General features: G+C 39.2%; 1 protein-coding gene across 2 annotated transcripts in view; it reads right to left on the bottom strand.

Annotated features, from left to right (window-relative positions):
• The window catches only part of PLPP1 (phospholipid phosphatase 1), a 111,341-nt gene that overhangs the window by 82,319 nt on the left and 9,859 nt on the right, over window positions 1–19,163 (bottom strand). The window contains exon 2 of one of the 2 annotated variants that reach the window (XM_067568586.1): window positions 5,807–5,961. The exons of the other annotated variant lie outside the window; for it this stretch is intronic. Within the exon in view, the coding sequence (XP_067424687.1) occupies window positions 5,807–5,961 (155 nt within the window). The remainder of the gene's footprint in view (window positions 1–5,806; window positions 5,962–19,163) is intronic. 2 annotated transcript variants of the gene reach the window in all.

Genomic DNA, 19,163 nt, shown 5'->3' with positions numbered 1-19,163 from the left:
TACTGTTCATTTGCTTTATTCCTAGAAGTTACAAAAATACTGACAGAGCAGACATTAGATAACATGGAGCCAGACATCATTTGCGGAGCTATAAATCTTTACATAAGGGACAGGTGTGTCAAAGGCTCTTCTTTCTTGGATATATGATAGCAGGCACCTCTTAGCTATGAATTGCTCAGAGTATTGGAACTGGCTGGGTAAAGTGAATTACTCCTATAGGATCCTGTAATGGCCTGTTTGTATGGCCCTAGGTCTCAAGAGCCTGTAGCTCACTCTTCTAGGTGGAGGAAAAAAAAGTTTCTTAGTCGCAATATGGTATAAAAGGAGATACCAGAGGGGTGGGAGGAGGAGGAACCCCCCACCACCCCAACTGGAGAAGTGGTAAATGTAATTTATGTGTTTCCTTTGAGAGATTTTAATTCCTTGATAATTAATAAATTCAGACACTCTCCTCCATAGCTCCAGTTTAAAACAAAGTTGTTCAAGACAGAGTCTACATTTACAAAAACAAATCTGCAAATGGACTGTGTCAGTTCAAAGACAGTAAAAGGTAGCATGAAAAATAGGAGACTTATTCCCATATTTTATTATTAAAAGAAACACTGCATTTCTCTAGCACCTTCCATAGGGGCATTCACAGTATTTTATAAATACTTTGGGCAGGTTTACACTAGAAGCGCTACACTGGTACAGCTGCACCGATGCAGTGTGTCTAATGAAGACACTATACCGACAAGAGAGCGCTCTTCCATCGGCATACAAATACTCCACCTCTGTGAGAGATGGAAGCTATATTGGCAGGAGAGCATCTTCCTGTGTGGACAATGCATAGGTCACTGTAACTTGCGTCGCTCAGGTGGGGGGGGGGTGCCCTGAACGACATACGTTACATCGACATAAGCAGTAACATAGACCTGCCCATTACCTCACTGGGGTGTCTTAATAGTCTACCTATGATACAGATAAGAAACTGAAGCAATGGGGTAGTGCTTTATTCCAAGGTCAAAGTGAGTCAGTGGCAGAGTGAGGAATAGACACAGGGTCTCAACATCCAGTTCCCTGCTTTATCCATTAGACCACTCTAATCTCAAAACTCATTAATGTGAGTTGTACATCTAAGTCCCTTAAACAGTTTTGAAAGTCTCAGCCTATAATTGTATTTCTAAGAAAGACGATTGTGTGCCATCCCACTAAGCAATATTTTACAACACTAAAATGATTTCCTAAACTAATAATCCCTAAAAATCTGTTATTTTTATATATTATACAACATTCCTGAAAGCAGATCATTTGCATAATGTGCCTGTTTGTTTGATGGTAGGGGGAAAGGGCAGGTGGTTTGGAGAGTCTTCTCCCCTGTCGACACACACTCACTCAGGCCAAAAGGGACCATTATGATATTCTAGGGAGTCAGATTAGACTAACATGATCTAGGACTTCACCAAGCAATTCCTGCATCAACACGTAACTCAGTATAATGGTCCATCTCCCTAGTAAGTTGTTCCAATGGTTAAATTACCCTCACTAAAAATTTTGAATCTTGTTTCTAGTCTAAGTCTGTCTAGCTTCAGATTGCAGCCATTGGATGTTACACCCTTGTCTGGCTAACTTAAAAAGTGATCATCCCCATGTAGAGGCTTACAGGCAGTAAGTCACCATTTATCTACCTCTTCACCCTCTCTTGGGCAAATTAATGATTAAACAAAAATATCTGTCTCTGGCTGTAAAACAAGCATTTCCTTCCTCACGTCATTCTTGTAGCTCTTTTCTAAGCCCTTTCTACCACTTCAAAAAAGAGTTTTGAGAAATTACTGACACCAGAACTAATTACAGTAGCCGTCTCACTAATGCCATACACCCATGGTATTAAATAACATTTTCTGGGGGGCCAGATAAGGCAATGTCCAAATTCTTCATGGTTCTTCACGCGTGCGCTCTAGTGAGACCAAGTCAATTCTTCACCTAGCGGACAAGGATTAAAAATGTATGGCACTCATGCCAAAGATGGCTCACTGGAGGATTTCTGAAGAGCCCACTGACTTAGTCCAATCAACAGCACATCTGGGAATGCATTTCAGTTGAAATGCAGATAAATGGACTTTAGCTGTACATGGCATGATGGTTAAAAGAGAACACAGATTAAAAAAAATCCTGCTTACCCAAATGAGCAGTATATCCCCTGTGCTCGTTGCTGATTACTCCAGTCCCGAGGGTGGATGGAGAGAGGGGGATTGCTGCAGAAGGCAGGAGCCTCCTTAGTACTATTTGAGTGAGAGAAAGTGGGTGGGAGAGGGGGACAACGGGGGAGCTGGGAGAGACCCAGGGAGCAGGGGTGAGTCCCCTCAGAGCCCATCCTATCCTTGCCGCCTGCTGCCAGTGCCAGCTCCTGCTCCAGGCTGGGAACTCTGCTGTAAGGAAAGCCTTGATACCGGACTCCAGCCTTGCTAATCAGCTCTAGTTCCACCCCAGGCTCCCAGCAGCCCTGATCAAGGACAGCCCTGCTACTCAGCTTGGCTGCGCCACGGGATCCTAGTGGCTCCCACCCCTGCCAGTCCTGGCTGCAGTGTCCCCATGCTGACCCACCTGAGTGGGCCCCCAGCTGCAGAGTATCTGGGGGGAGGGGGCCACCTGTCAGGGGACCACAGGGACTGCAATGCCCATAAGGACCTTCCATTTGGCCTGTCAGGCATCAGCTGATCCATCCTACTCCCTGCTGGGTCCCCCTGCTATGCAGCTTCAGTTCACCCTCACCTGGGATCCCAGGAACTCCGGACCGTTTCCCATCCTCCTCCCCAGCTGCACAGCATCCTCTGAGCTGGCAGGTGCTGGCTTGCGCAAAAAAGGGGTGTGGAGGGGGAGGTACCTAAAGGCAGACTAGTACATGAACACTGCAGCCAGGACCAGTAGGGGAGTGCAGGGACTGGAACTGCCAGGAGCCCCCGTGTGGAGCTGGAGCCAGCTATTGGTGCTGCCTTTACAACGAAGCCCCCGGGGAGGGGGAGGGAGCAGGATGCGAACAGCTGATGCCAGACGGGCCAAATGGAAGGCTGCCAACTGAAAAACACTGCCATATACAGTAATACCACCACCTCCCTGCTTATACTCAACATTCCCCCTGCCTATACATCCAAGGATTGCATTTGCTCTCAGCCACCTCATCATACTAGGTGCTAGTTATCCACTATAAACTATAACCCCGCCCCCAAGTGTCTCTCTGCTTTTTAAGGTAATCCCCATCCTATAAGAAAAGTCTATATTCTCAATTCCTAGATACATGACCTACAGATACGTAATAGCCAATATATAGTATCAATTTTGCTTGCAATCTTAATACATCCTCATATATTAGCTTTATTATCTAAAAGGGTGTGCTAAATCATCTTGTTTCCAAGGCCAATTAGTCCCCACAACCTGAGATGCAACCAATTATCCACGTCAGTGGCATTCTATAAAGCATTAAACTAATTATACAGAAGAATCAATCGGTTGACTTCACAAACAAATAAATCCAGTGACTCAGTTGGAAAACTGCGACACATTTAGTGAACTTAATCTGATAGGAGTAGGTAAGGCGTGTTCAGAAAGGTTTTCCCCATGCACACCGTACAAAAGAACATAGTGTAAGCTCTCAATCAGTCACACGCGCTAAAAATAATCACTTTTCTTCCCAACAAACAAAAAAATTAGATGCTTTCTCAGAACAACATTAAAAGTGAAAGTGTTTTCTAACCCCCAGGATAACTAGCTTTTAGGCAATGCTTTTATTGAAGAATCCATGAGAATCTCTTCATTTGAGTTGTGCCAAAAAAAGCACAGCACAATTCCTTATGCTAGTTAAATTATTTGTGTAGAAAGTGTCAGGCAGCATACACAAACCAAAAGGTCAGGCTTTCTGTTTGCCTTAACAGAGATCTGTAGTATTAACATAGTAATGTCACGTGCCCTTGAAGTAAAGGGCAAAACATAGGAACAGGCACTATAAGCCAAGAATTACTAACATTGCACAAAGTCCTCTGAAGCGGATCAGAGTATTGGTTTCAGGAAGCAGATTTGTAATAAGTCAACAGTAAAAATCTTTGCAGGCAAGGTAATTTCAGGTACTCAGTCTAAAAAGCAGTACAATGGGTGTACATATTTCTCCGTAATTAAGAATTACAGAAAGTCTTATATAACCTAGCTGTCACAGATGGCTCAAAAATGGCTCCCCTATCTGAAAGATTAAAAAAATGTTTATGCCTAAATAAGCTTGGGATGGAGAGAACGTTTTTGTTTTTTTAAGTTGACGTTTAAAGAGAAGGAGATGTTTTATATTATTGTGTATATTTTATATTTTTCTGATGTTATCCTTAGTTGCACCTGAAAAAAAATGTGCACGTACATGTAGTTTGCATGTCTGAAATTGCACAGAGATATGCCGTTACCAAGTTCACCTGTGCCCATGTCCAAATGAATGCTTTCACAGCCATGCCTGAAAAACATAAGGAGGCCTGCTGCACACTGGCCAAAAAATGTTAAGACTTGATAAAGCCTGTATCTTTGAGAGAGTCCTGAAAAAAAAAAAAATTTCACTTGTCTTTGCAGAAAAGCATGATGAAAGTACATATCAAGTTTCACGTTGATTACAGAGATGAGAGTGTCTGTTTACTCAATGAATTCCAAATTTAATATTTTAAGACAAAAAAAAAAACCCACCAGACAAAAATGCCATAAAAATAGTTAAACAAAAGCTTTACAAAATGTTTCATGGAGGGAATTAAAGCACCAATATATTAATTTGCTATTTATTTTTAGAAGGCAGTCATAAGGTCTAGCTTTCTAACTGTGCACAATACACAAACACAATATAGTGCTGCTAAAAGAGTGATTGTGCACACACAATAACTGGTATGCATTCAAAACATACACAGATTGCATGGATTTTTAGGTTTGACATTTGCTTTAAACGTTACTATCACCCTGAAATTCTTCTTAAGTCACTCCAGGTGCTAAATAAGTCAGTGTGAAGTCTTAGCAAGTTGCTACATGAATAAAAGGCTAGTAGAGATCAAGACTGTTTCCAACATGATTTGGTTAGCACCAAAACATTTTAAAGCCAAAGACTAATCCGAACTAAGCAAGTTCTGGCCAAGCCGTGTTGTAAACAGTCTTGGCTAGGGCCAAGTTTAAATATAGTTAAAAACCCAGTTGCAGAATCAAATTTTTCCTTGTTAACTCATGTGGTATCACAGCACCCAGCCCCTTTTCTGCAAGCCATCTGATTCTAAGCATCCAAGTCTCACTGCAGTCAATCTCTGAAGGATCCCAAGAATTCATCACATGTATCTTTTGGCCCATGACAAAAAAAAAAAAAAAAAAAAAAAAATTAACCTCTGCAGACAATACACATTATTAACAGAGCCCCTCACAAACTGGAGTTTCTATAAAAGACTTCATTTGTTACATGTAGCATTTCAATCATTTATAACTCTGACACTGTACGTGTGTTTGGAAAAGACCGCAAAGAGAATTTCCAAAAGCACTGTGAAATACGATAATTTATGTTCACATACATAAGCCAAACTTCAGTTAACTTTTGACAAGTAAAAATAAAAAAATTGTCACCTACAGGTTTAGATATCTTCAAGAAAAGATAGTGGAGTTGCTAAGCTGAAGTGAAATCTGGAAATCAATTTAGTTACCACAGCAATCAACAAAAATATAGGGTTATATAAATATGTTCATCCTCCCTCTAGCTCCAAATCAGTCACAATGATGAACTCTTGGACTATTTCCCCCCCAACAGATGGCTAGAAATTCAGCTACTTACAGAGAAAATGGGCAGGGTGAACCCCACTGCATAGAGGACAGTGGATGTGACGGTACTGTCATGGAACGGATACTTGATGCTGTCATCACTACAGAAAAAGCCTCTCTGATACGGTTTTATTTTGGCCAAGTTTAGAACACCAAGGGGTAAGCCAGCTGTTGGGGGAAGGGAAAAAAAGATACAGATGGTTAAATTAAAATTCACTTTATGAGGCATGGAGAAAGCTTCTGAACAACATGCAAAATGTAAAGGTTTCCCTTGAGTTAGTGCAGGATATGAAATATGATGCAATGCACACACCTACCCAATCCTCGTTATAGCCTCTTAGTTAGGGACCATTCATAATATCACCTGCCAACAACTGCAAAAATTAGAGGGAGGTACAAGTCTTTTTTTGTTTTTAATTGATGAAAGTGTTGCCAGGCACCGAGCCAAGTTCTAGCCTATGAAACTGATGTGCCACTCAACTCCAATTTTAGTTAACAAACACACTGAAGGAAAGAATTTGGCCCCATTATTTTTTTTAAATGACATTGACCTTTCATTGAATTAAAACAGTGTGTAGAACAGTTTAAATAGCTCACTGAAAAAATTTGAATTCTAGAGCCAGAGGAAGAAGAACTTGTCAAACTTTTTTTTGGAGAGGGGGAAAGAAAAAAAAAAAAAAAAAAAAAAAAGAGGGAGGGAGGGACAAAGTCTCATGAAAACAGTTTTGAAATGGGAAAAGAAGAGGAATTTCAGAGACACCATCAGGAAACTTTGGACATCTTGAGTGGATTAAACTAGTTTAAAATATTTTTGGGAATATTGTGGCCAAAACTTGCTTCCTCATTTATGCAATTATTGTAGGCTTTAAATGGGACATGCATAAAGTGAACAGAATATGGCCCTTTACAGCTGGAATAGTTCTAAAAATAATTTCTAAAAAGCAATAGAGTCAAATATTGATAAGCTTTTTTTTTTTTTTTTAAACCACACAAAGAAATCTTCTGAAGACATGTACATTAATCCCCTTACCACTGACTTTCAGGACTGGCTTATTAGCAGACAGCTAGTTTATAAAAATCTATTTCTACGGAAAGATTCATAATTTCTCTGTGGTGTCCAAAAAACTGCATACAACTTTTACATAAAGCAGATGAGAAAGATTCAGTTCCTCTGAAGAGCAAAGGACACGTGCCTCTATTGTCTAAAGAGCCCTTTGAATTCAGTGATAGCATTCAGTAACTACTGAAAAAAGGTTTTTGGTTTGTGTGTGTGTGTGTGGGGGGGGGGGGGGTGTTGTTTTTGTTTTTTTAAGTAAAGAAATTCATAGAGACATTAAATTCCCTTAGCAATTCAGATCCAATAGTCTTTCTTAATCTTACCCCTTAAAACCTACCTTAATTTTCTTCCACCCTCTTCAAATCAATACATTTGTAAAGTTCCAAGTAATTCAGTCAAGAGCTCTCCACTCCTGAATATCAAGTTGAATAATTCAGAGATTGAAGATGGAGGTGGGCAAAAGCTACAGTCTGGAATCCTAATCCCTACAAAATGTAGGGGTGTGAGTGGGTGAGGAAGAGTCCCAAAGTCCCAAATCCAAAACAGTCATGCAGTTTTGGTTTGGTGTCACAGCCAAAACCAGATGGGGCCCATATTTTAGTACAGACAAGACTGAACCCTTGTGATGGCAGCTCACAAGAGTTCAACACCTTCATATTTGAAGTCTAACCCTGATTCACCCTGTATACTACCTAAACCTATTCCAGATCCAAAGCACTACCTCCGATTCATCTCTGAATAACATCCCTTCTTCTCTTAAGTTAAGCAGTACAATTCCTTTAAAAACCTCCACACCTTTTAAAGCACAGTGGGACTCAGTACTCCTTTCTAATCTAAGGAGTCCAGACTTCCATATTTTTGTTAATATAGCACCAAAAGGAAATGAAATACTTAACAGCTAAAATACTGTAATTTAGAAAAGGTTCAAACTCTTAGCCCTAGAGAATGTATAATTCAAGATATTAAAGAATACAGTACATTGAAAAGTCAAAATGGCATGTGCCATCACCACCACCAAGCTTCACAGAAAAGGTCTGATTTTTTAAAGTGATTTTGAAGGAGAAGAAACAGGGTAAAGGATCACTCTAAGGCACAGATTAATAAGTAGGAGCAAAGGAATAGTCAGACAAGCAGCATAAAGAGGTTGTGATACTGGGAGGTTTTTGCAACCTGAAATAGGGAAATGAGTAAAAACCTTGACAAACCCTTGACATCAATGTTTGCAAAGGAAGTTGTCCATGTTAATTTTGTGCATTGATACAACAAATCCCAAATTCCAGTTCATTTTACTTTCACAACATTCAGAGTGTCTTTGTTGTTGAAAACCCATGTCTTCCTGGATTCATTCATTAAGATTAAATGTTTGTGATATATACATAGATACCTTAAGATGCATTTATATAGATATATACACACCAAACTCCTGTTTTTCCTTTAGTTTCTACTTGTTTCCTACCAACTGATTTCTGGACTATCTACAATATCTCTGCGTTATGCAATTCTGTATCATTAGAACAGCTCTCACTGGACTCATTTTTTCCAGATTTCTAAAAGCAGCTAATATTCTATTTAATAATCCACTAGTCACCTTATCAATATACAAACATTATTTGTGTTCCCAATATTAAATTGCCTGTCACTCATCTCTTTGTGGTTCCTTTCATCCTCAAGACCACTCCAGTTTCAAAGTTTTGATCTCAAGTTCTCAGTGTTCTTATATCTCTTCCAGACACCTTCAGCTGTCAGAGACAAGCCCCCTTTGTCTTTGTATCCTTCTAGTGACCCTCATCTCGCAGGATTATACACTGGTATGAATTATAGGCTTCAACTCACAAGCGTTTACAATAGGCAGAGTAAGAAAAATGCTGCTCAAGAATTTAGAGTTTGATTTAAGGATGTTTACTATGTATATTTTGACAAAATTTATGTTTTAATGGTTATAAAGCTTTAATTTTTTGAATCTCAATGTCTGTCATTAAATAATTGTCTGATCACTCCCCCCCCCCCATTGTCCAAAATGTTGTGCAACTAAACATTTCTCAAAAACCGATAAAATTTTAAAATACATAAGAATATAATATCCATCTAAATTATTTTAACACATTGAATTTTGCCAAGCCTATTGGTTATATCCAGATAAACTGAGTGCTTCCTTAATAGAAAAACAAAAGTTTCAAGTCTCTTTCTATAGGAGATGCTGAAAAAAGGGCATCAGGTGCAGCACTGAGGAATTGGAAGGGGAGGCAATTCAGTCAGTTTTTGATCATCCTCCACCCATCTCAGCTACTTCAAGCCCCCTGCAATCTAGTCCAACTCACGGAGCACCCTTATTCTAATACAGGTCAACTTTGATAACAGCTTAGTTATTAAATACCCAGTTTTATCTTTAGATAAAACAAATGGCAAATTTAAAACCACAAAAAGCAGTGGTAGTATAAACCCAGTAAGATGGCTTCTGCTAAAATAAGCCTCTTTTGCTGCTCAACGAAAAGACCACCTTTTCTTCTCCTCTTGCCCTTTATAGTGATTTATTACATGTATTCCAGCAGCACGAAGAGTGAACTAGGCACTGCACACACCCACAGAGGAAAACAATCCCTGCCCTGCAGAGTACACCAGTTTATCCAACCTCTATTTCCTTACAACCAGGAAAAAAACAGGAGTCAATAAGGCCAACAATCTTCATTCAGAAGTGTGTTAATCAATTCTTAGTAAGGCCCACTAAGGCACCCCAACCAGAGAGTGACCTCACATACCTGCTGCCCACACTACATTGGCACTATGACAACTGGGTCACACATGCCCCATATTTCAATCATATATAGCCCCTCGGGTAACATGAGAATTAGAAGTTTCTTGGAAAAAGTCTATACCAGGGGTTCTCAAAGAGGGGTTACTTGGAGGTAGAGGTCATGAGGTGTCAGCCCCTGCACATGCTGTGGCTGCAACAGCCAGAACCCTTCAGAGCTGGGTGGGCAGAGAGCAACGGCTACTGGCTGGGTCTGAAGGCAGCGCCAACCCAGCAGCAGCACAGAAGTAAGGGTGGCATGGCATGGGGGAGGAGAGTTTCCAATCACAGACTGAAATATTTTCAAAGGGGGTCGCAGGAAAAAAAAAGTTTGAGAGCTCCTGCTCTATACTCCATCTACAACTGCCATCTTCAAATTTCATGGCTGTACAACATGCGTCTCTTGTACTACCATTCTAAAACAAAAAGGAATAGGTTGCAACCGTCTCTTATTGCAGCCACAGATTAGTTAACAGAAGGTAGGTAATTGTTCTTCTTTATTTTATAGAGGTTATGACAGAATATAAAGTTAAATATAGGCATTAACTTTGTTCAACATAATTCACATAAGATAAGCCAAAGTGATTATTACTGTAATAGCAGTTACAGAATGCACTTTGAACTGGGGGGTAAAGGACAATGGCATTACTGTTCTTAGAACTGTCACAATTCAGGATAAGAAAAAATATTCTTTCCTCACTTGATTTAAAAAGAGAACCATGTTACTCTTGATTTGGTGACATTTGTTTCTTTAAAGAAGCAGCATCAATAATTCAAGATCTCAGATTTAAAATCTAAATTTTCTTACTCTTGTTGCCAATATAAAAACTGACTATGTTAAGAGTCTAGTTTACTTGTAATTATGCTATTACTTACCCTTCTTTACCCCCCCCCCCCATTCCTCAGCTTGAGTAGTTTAAAACAAAAACAATTGTAGCTCTTTTTAGTTTTTGCTATCCTTGATTTCACTTCCTGGGTCTCCCATACTAGAATATCTGTTTTGCAAACATTGCAGGGGGAATGTTTTGGGCACACGCACACACTTTTGTTTAACTGAACCTGAAACAAGTTTCATAGTTTGGGCCTGGACCTGCAGTCATATATTCATGTGTGTTTGTTTTATTCACAGAAATAAAGTTAATCATATGCACAAGAACTACTCACAGCATCAAAGCATAAAGTTCAGCACGTAGTACGTTCCTGCAACTCAAACAGAAAAAAGTGGCTGCAGCTAAAATGGCATGAAAAAACTCCAATTTAAGGAGAAAGCTAAAACAGGGCTTATTGAAACTTCAAAACTGAAAGCCTGTAGGGACTTCATGAAACATACAAAGTTTTGTTTAACTTAGGAAAGGGGAACCTGAATATGAGAAGTCAAATACAAGTTGAAGTTAGCGGAGGTATGCTTTGAAAATAAGAAATGCTCTATGTTGCTGAATACTCTTGCGGGGAGGGGTCCTAGACATCTCAAAATGGGCATTCAAAACTAGTGAGCACTTTTGACAGCTTGGGTTTTAGTCTGTACCTCAGTCTATACCACTGTCTCCTCCATCTGTAAAATGAGGATATGCCACCTCTCACCTCAAGGGTGAGGTTTATTAAATGTTTGTAAGAGAACTATGGTACTATGATGAGAGCACCAGAAAAAAGCCCATGTGAACATTTATCTGTACTCAGTGCAGAATTTGGATGATGTACAGTATGCAGTGGGATCACATGTCAAATGGCATTGGTAAGAAATACTGAACGAAATACTGTTCAGGGAGCATTGTCCATCCTGTGTGCTGAATGAAGCAGGGATCTGGGACTGAGGGAAGGAATATGCAATCACATTAAATACTAGATCATAACTAAGGATAAGATTTTGTCACAGAGGTTATGGAAGTCATGGATTCCATGACTTTTAGAGACCTCCATGAAGTTATCCTCTTCAGCTTCAGCCCCGGGCCCTGGGTCCATGGGCCCAAAATTGTAAGCTGCTGTGGGTTGCAGGGGCCCTGGAGCTCTCATCTGCCATGGGCGGTGGGGGCCCCAGCAGCCCCTCAGGCTCTAAAAGAGTTTGCACCCCAAATCATGAATGTGCTTACAATTTATGAAAAGCCCACAGTTCATGCTCATTAAGTCACAAATGACATGCATGATCTTGCATTGTGAGCGGAGAGCTGTTCTAAATCTTACCAATACCTATGGACACCCAATGCCCCTTTTCATTTTATACAAAACATGCTTGGGGACAACAGATGCCGCATAGACTGTTTGTGTTTATGTATAAGTTGTTATACCAAAATAATTGCAACAGTTTGCAAAAGGGACTTTACTAAAAAGAAGTTATTTTTGTTCTATAGTTTCATTTTTGTTTGAAAAACGATTGCACACTGTGCATACGTAATTTCAAAATACTTTGACAAGGAAGTGAAAACTATTGCATTAATGTTTGTTTCATGTAAATGTTACAATGGAACACTGGACTATTAAATTACACATTTTTTGTTGCCATGACCATATCATGATTTGTTCATTTTCACCATGATTGTTCTGTGAATTTTGCCTAATTTTACCATGACAAAAATCTTATCCATAATCATAACGCATATGCAAAAGGAGGGCCAAATTAAGATTGCACAGGCAACCTTTTTACTTTGATTTTAAAAGGACAAAGTATCCTTTTGATTCTTTTGGTGGAGACAAACAATCAAAAGGGTGTTGGATTCCTACAATTGGGTTTTCAGTAATTTATGGGCTCACATGAAGGGCTGAGGAATTTGGTAACCTGTCCTCAGGACTTCAGGCACTTATGGAATATTCACAAATTAGGGCTCTGATTCAAAAAAGGAATAACCTGCACGAGAAGGCCAAACAGCAATGAAATTATTGATATTCTTAGCTGAATGACGCCTCTGAATAAGCACATTTCCCACACAAAGATGGGGGGAGAGGGGGAGAAAAAATGTCAGCTTCAAATCACAAGGTGCAGAAAGAACTAGCCAAAATGCAAACTAGATTCAGCCCTTGGAGGTCACTGTGGCCTCTTTCATTTTTAAGGTCACTTAGATCAGAATGCAGTATCCTGGCCCCATTGAAGGCAGTGGCAAAACTCAAAACTTCATTGGGGTAAGGATTTCACACTTTATCTGTCACCTGTGTATCCATGTTAAAGATGCCACTTGGCAAAGCTATGAGCAGCAGCAGAGCTACCCATCTTCAGACTCAAGAAGACAGGACTTTATCAGTTTGCATTTAGTCCACATCTGGACAGTTCCTTGGTTACTTTTCTACTTCAGGTTTTATTTAAATAAAAGCTCAGTTTGTGCATCGTTTGCTCTCTTAGGCCCCCTTTGTTTCCTATGGAAAAGTTTCCAGTTGTCATTGATAAACAAGAAATGCAAGAAGCAGTTAGAAATAAGTTTTCATACACCAAAGACACAATTCCCAGTATTTAAATAAGACTCCAGTTCCATTTATTCCAATATTTCCATAAGTATGTGATTTTTAGTTTACCCGTATCTTTTCAAGCAGATCTTCAACCTGTATTAATATTTAACCTATAGCATTTCCCTCTCATGGACTTCAAAAACACATTAGTTTCTGTGTACATTTTCTTAATTAAAATTTTCCAGTGCTCTTTCTTAACTCACTGTCACCAAAGACTGCCACCAGTCTAAATCGCTGATGAAGATATTGAACAGAACTGACCCCAGAACTGATCCCTACAGGACCCACTCAATATGCCCTTCCAGCTTGACTGTGAATCACTGATAACTACTCTCTGGCAATGGTTTTCCAACAGGTTATACACCCACCTTATAGTAGCTCCATCTAGGTTGTATTACTCCACCTCCACCTACTTTGTTTATGAGAGAAGGTCATGCGAGACTGTATCAAAGGCCTTACTAAAGGCATGCCTGACAGGTGTTTGTCTAACCTGTTCTTACAATTATATTATTGTATAACTCCAACAAGAGAAGATGACTCAAACTCTATTCTAACTGAGAATGAAGCTAGGGGATATTTTTTTAATTGACAAAAGCAATTCCTGACAATTCCTAAACTGTTTAAATACTCCTTTTTTTTTTTTTTTTTTTGGGGGGGGGGGGGGAGATATAAACTTGACTAGATACTTAAGATCCAGTTGGATATCTTTTGTTTCAGCTTCTGACAGCCTCTTAAAAAAATCTGTTTTTAAAGACCCTTCCGGTGAAACACTTACATAATCAGCAGCTATCTAAGGGAGATTTTCTGGTGCCTCTCCACTGGAATATGTAACAACTCTTATTTTATTCCAGGGTCTTTTTTTTGATCCATTTTAAAAATATTTGCTTTGTCCCACTGATTGAAAGTTCCAAATAAAATGCCTCGATTATACTGGAAATGAGAATTACTTTCTACACAAACATAGCGTTAAGAAATTGAAAAGACATGTTTAGGTTTAACCTTGAGCTACCAAAAGAAAAAAAAAAAGGGGGGGGGGGGGGCGCAAATTTAAGGGTGGGTTAAAGCTAGTTTCACAAAAGTCACTGCAAATTCACTTGTATGCCACACTACATCAGAAAGATTACAGTTTCTCAGACAAATACACAGAAAAGGTCAGCAGGCCAAGCATTCCAGTCTCTCCATTTGCCCATTTTTATTCTAATTCCTTAAATTACCTTTAATTTTTAGGGTTTGTGCCAGTTAGACTTCACTAAAAATACACTAGTGTAGATCTAGTGGGTTTTCATCCACATTCTCCATGGTCTCATTCATGTTCTCCACCAATAGAGGAAATTGGGGAAAGGCACCTAGTTGGGAATGAGCAAAACAAACTCTCTCTGTACTACAATTGCCCGTTTTATTTAGTGGTGAGTAACAGAGGGTACACAAATGCTTCTATAGTTCTAACCGGAACATAAGAGTGTTCTATGTTCCCATCTGGTAACACAGGTCATTGTACCAATTTTCAAGAAGTGCCAAGCAACTTCAGCTCCTGTTGACTCTGGAGGAACCTGTGAATGCTCACTATCCTGAAAAGCATGAAGCCACTCATAGCCATTGTCCTTCATGCAATATGGAGAGAGGCAGCTGAGGTCTAGTGGAAGGAGGATGAGGCCGGGAGTCAGGAGACAGCCTCTCTGACATTAACCCCATAACTCAACTTCTGCTATATCTACTCCACTCCTAACCAGTCAGCAGATGAGGCAAGACAGATAAAGGCCAGAAGAAAGCTTTCTGGACTAGCAGCTTCTTACACCACAAGACTTAACTCTTGAATACTGTCCGAGGGGCTCTGGGAAATCATTCTGACACTGAAAAGCAAATGAGGCTTCACCAAGGGGATGCACAAAATACAGTTTTATTAGCTATAGTGAATTTTGGCTATTTAGGACTAAAATGCTTTTACTCAGGAGTGTGTGTCATAGCTAGCTGAAGTGCTACAGTATTCTCCATGGCCAAGGAACATTATTTGACAGGAAACAGCATTAGGCTCCAGCAGTATTCAAAACTAGAGCTGGCCAAAAAGGAGGCATCCTTTTCCATGAAAACTTATGTTTTTGAGAAAGTTTCATCCTGAAATGGGATGAAAACATCAAAACTGAAAATTTTCATGTTTCAAGAAACATTAGGAGTTTCATATTTCAAGAAAAATCCCATTGCAGGAAAACTAAGTTTTATGGTTTTCAATTTTTGGGGGGGTCAATTTTACTTGTGCCTTCAGGACAACTACTGGAGAGCTCAGCTACTCTGCCCCTCAGTTCCCCAGACCTGGGAGGAAGCAGAACCAATGCACCATGCTACGTTGCAACAGAAGTTTAAACAGAACTGGTACAAGATTCAGTGAAACATTTCATTCTACCGAATCACCCTTTCCAACAAAATTTAGTTTTATTGGAAGATTTTACAACCCCTTCATTATGCCTTCAAATTCAAAATTTTCTTTTATACACATGATAGAAAGTTCCATTTCAGGAGCGTTTTTGTTGCTCAACAAAGGGGAAACATTCCAATTTTCTGTAAGAGCATCATAAAGGGGAATACCCAATGACAGGATTTTTTTTTCCCCCTTCTAGTTTACTATTTGTAATTAAGTATAGACTGCATTTGGTGCTTTTCCCCCCCCCAAACCAGGAGGATAGAGTGTATTTAGCTATACGTAGTTATTTAAGCAATTACACAGTATCCCCTACATTTATTCAGTTTCTTAATTTTTATGTTACTATAACAAAATGCATTATTCATCATTTTCTTTTTTAAAAGATGATTGATTTTTTACTTGGTGATTTGTGTCAAGTTTTATTTAAGAGGGAATTCAAATGCAATTAAAAATGCACAAAAACAGCATTTTAAAGTTAGTTAACTAATCAAAAGAAAATAACAAAGACTACCTGAAATCTGCTGGATACATAAAATCTTGGATACCTTTTCTCTCATCAAAATGTGTTTTGCATATTAAACAATACAAGTATTATCAGCAGTTCATGAATTTGATTCTGTGTCACCATCTCTTTCAAAATTTTAGAACCAATAAATCTCTTCCTCTCACACCTATTTTTAATTCATAGATTGGAAGAGGAAACTTTCTGCTTTTTCAGTTTTGAATGAACTAGTCAGACTGAACTAGCTAAATAAACTGAAAAGAAGAAAACATTCTCTTCTGCAAATGCAGAGAGAATACTACTGTAAAAAAACAACAAACAAACAAACAAACAAAAAAACCCCACTGTTTTGGCGCTTCAGCCAAAACCTTAGCCAGTGGCTTCCAGCAACTTATTGGTCTGAATTTCTTTTAAAAAAAATAAATTAAGCAGTATATGTTTATTACCAAAGATTAATTTAAGTGATGAATAGATTAGAGTAAATTCTGGTCTTAACATAGATTGTCATAATTTCTAATAGGTAAAAAATCCTTATGTAAAAAGATTGATTTTTATCCACCCTGTATTCCATACCCAGTAATAAGTAGACTGCCAATCTGCCAAATCCACACCAACGTTTTCCTTTAACATGTTTGCAAACGTAGTCAGAACCTGCTTTTGTCAAACTCAAAATGGCACACCTGGTAATTCCTAGAGGTATGCTGGGGAGCTGGTATTTTTGCTTCACAAAAAGCATGTCACACTATCACTCAGGCTGTTCACACCTCTTCACATAAGGAGTCTCCAACTGAATGCTATCCATTAGCGAATCTTAGTGATTTTTTTATTAATACAAATATATACTTTTACAGCTCACATTCTGTGATCTATCCCAGCATCCAGAGAACAGTCCATCACAGACTGTATAACAGTAGCTTGAATCCTGAGAACACACAGACTGACACAAACAGACACACACAAAACACTATAGTTAGGAGAGCGGTAGAGGTAGCAGAGCCCTTTCCACCCTGACAGGCACAAGCACAGACGAACAGAGAGAGACACCCCTCAGAACAGCCAGGAGGTTCTGGAACGATTGGGAGAGAGAAGAGACAGAAAGCACTTTCTAGCAGATACGGAAAAGAGGTGCTTAGAATTTGTCAAGACACCCAGTAGTGAGAGGCAGAAACAGAAGGTGGAAATCAATGCACCCTCTCTATATCCAGCAGCCAGCAGTGAAAGAAGGGAGAAAAACTGGGCTCCTTGCCAGGACACTGCCCCTCCTGGCCCTCACTGAAAGTTTCCCCCTGACTTTGTCTTTCATATTTACATCTGGCTAGTACTGTAGATCTTTCCTGCCTTTACTGTAAGTGCCTCTAAGATTGTTAGCTGAAGCATTTTTAATACCACCATGTTGATACCAACCTAACGGTTCTGATACTGTAATTTAAGAAAGCCTTTTGGCAAACAAAGAAGGTACATATTTAAGAGATTAAAACTATATTCTGAGCTAACGTTTCTTCCTGTTCCTTTCATACTATTTGCAACTGCTCACTAATGAGCAAAAGACCATGCCAACAACTTGCTGGGTGGCTGAGGAGGAAGAACATTAACAGCCATGCTGCTCTTCAGTAGCCGCTCTGCTGGCCCAGTCTGTGGGGTGGTACAGATGGCACATCAAAGAGGAAGTAATTTACTGTGCCATTCTTGATGGATAAGGATGGCTGTGGCTGCTTGAGAGAGCAAAAGTGGAATGGCAGGATTGGGGGAAGGGGAGGAAAAGGATTTGTCCACTGCCCTGGAGGGGCCTGTACATAGAAATTCTTGGGGCTGGGGGAGAAGAGAGAAAAGATTTGTTTAAATCAAATCATGAATCCTCACAATAAAAGCTATTGCCTCACCCCCAAATAAAGGTTACCTACAGGAGAAATGAGATTCTCATTGATTATCTATATTACCCACTCTACTTAATTATACACAACCTGTTACATCTTCAAAATGCCTATAAACATGACCTCGTTAATCTTCACCACCTCCTGTTAAGGGCAAACGAAGTACAATTTGTGTTTTACAGATGAAGAAAACAGACAGGGAGAGGTCCAGTGGATGGATTTTCAGAGTTACTGAGCACATACAAATCTTACTGAACTCCACCTGTACCTTGGACTACAATCATCCAGCAGATGTCAGAGTAATCAATTTTACCAAAGTAGTACAGGCAGGAGTATACAGTGAATTTGACCAAACTAGTGTCTTTTTTTTTTTTTTTTTAAATAAAAAGTTAAGAGGAACCCATCTAGGTCCAAGACCTTGTCAAGTCAGTTTTTGTAGCTATCCAGCTCACTGATATTTGGCCTTTCCTATTCCCAAGAAGGAAGCAGAATGTCAAATAGGTGGACAAGTTCTGCAGCTACAAACATCACAAGCTGGCTGTTTAAAAGACTGTGTTGTGTAACTGGACAATTCAGCGATTTTCAGTTTTATTCAAAAGCCAGTCAAGTCAGACATTTTGACCATTTCCCCATCCCAAACTAGTATACATCAGACTGCAACTGCTGAAAGTAATTTCAAGTCAATGACCATGAACTCTGTACACATGACTGATTTTTAACTATAGAAAGACGCAAAGGTTCTCCTTTCCTGTGCAGCTTAGTAAGAATGTAGCACAGTAATGTTCTACTTAAATAAACAAGGTTCTTAACAGATCCAGGTTTTATGATGGCAGTGTTAGAGAAACTACAGATTTTCCATAACACACTACACCCTCATTAAGTCCAGGCCGTTCTTCCATACTGTATCACAACAGCATACACCAGAGTACATACAAGAAACTGTTTTAATAATCAGACCCATGCCTTCTCTTGGCAAACTGGAGTTTTCATAACTTAGAACAGTTTCCAGAGCACACCATTTCAGTCTTTAACCTGTCATTGTTATATAGATTTTAAATAAACTGCATTTTAATGTACGTTAGACAAATTATTTTTTTCCAAAAACAAATACTACTTTTGAATCTGGACAAGTTTGTTCAGAGCTGGTTTGAAAGTAATAAGCCTTTCATATAACACTGTCACAGTTGAGTACACATATTGGTTCTACAAACGTTACATCTCTTATCTAGCTTTTGTCAAAATCTATTGGTATAATTAAGAAGGAAGTTTGATGATATAGGGAAGTAAGTGCTTAGATACCACAA

Source organism: Emydura macquarii, unplaced genomic scaffold, assembly GCF_026122565.2.
Source record: "Emydura macquarii macquarii isolate MOO-44397 ecotype Brisbane River unplaced genomic scaffold, CSIRO-AGI_Emac_v2 contig_2897, whole genome shotgun sequence".
Lineage (NCBI taxonomy): Eukaryota > Metazoa > Chordata > Testudines > Chelidae > Emydura > Emydura macquarii.
This window is presented reverse-complemented; position numbering and strand designations above follow the sequence as displayed.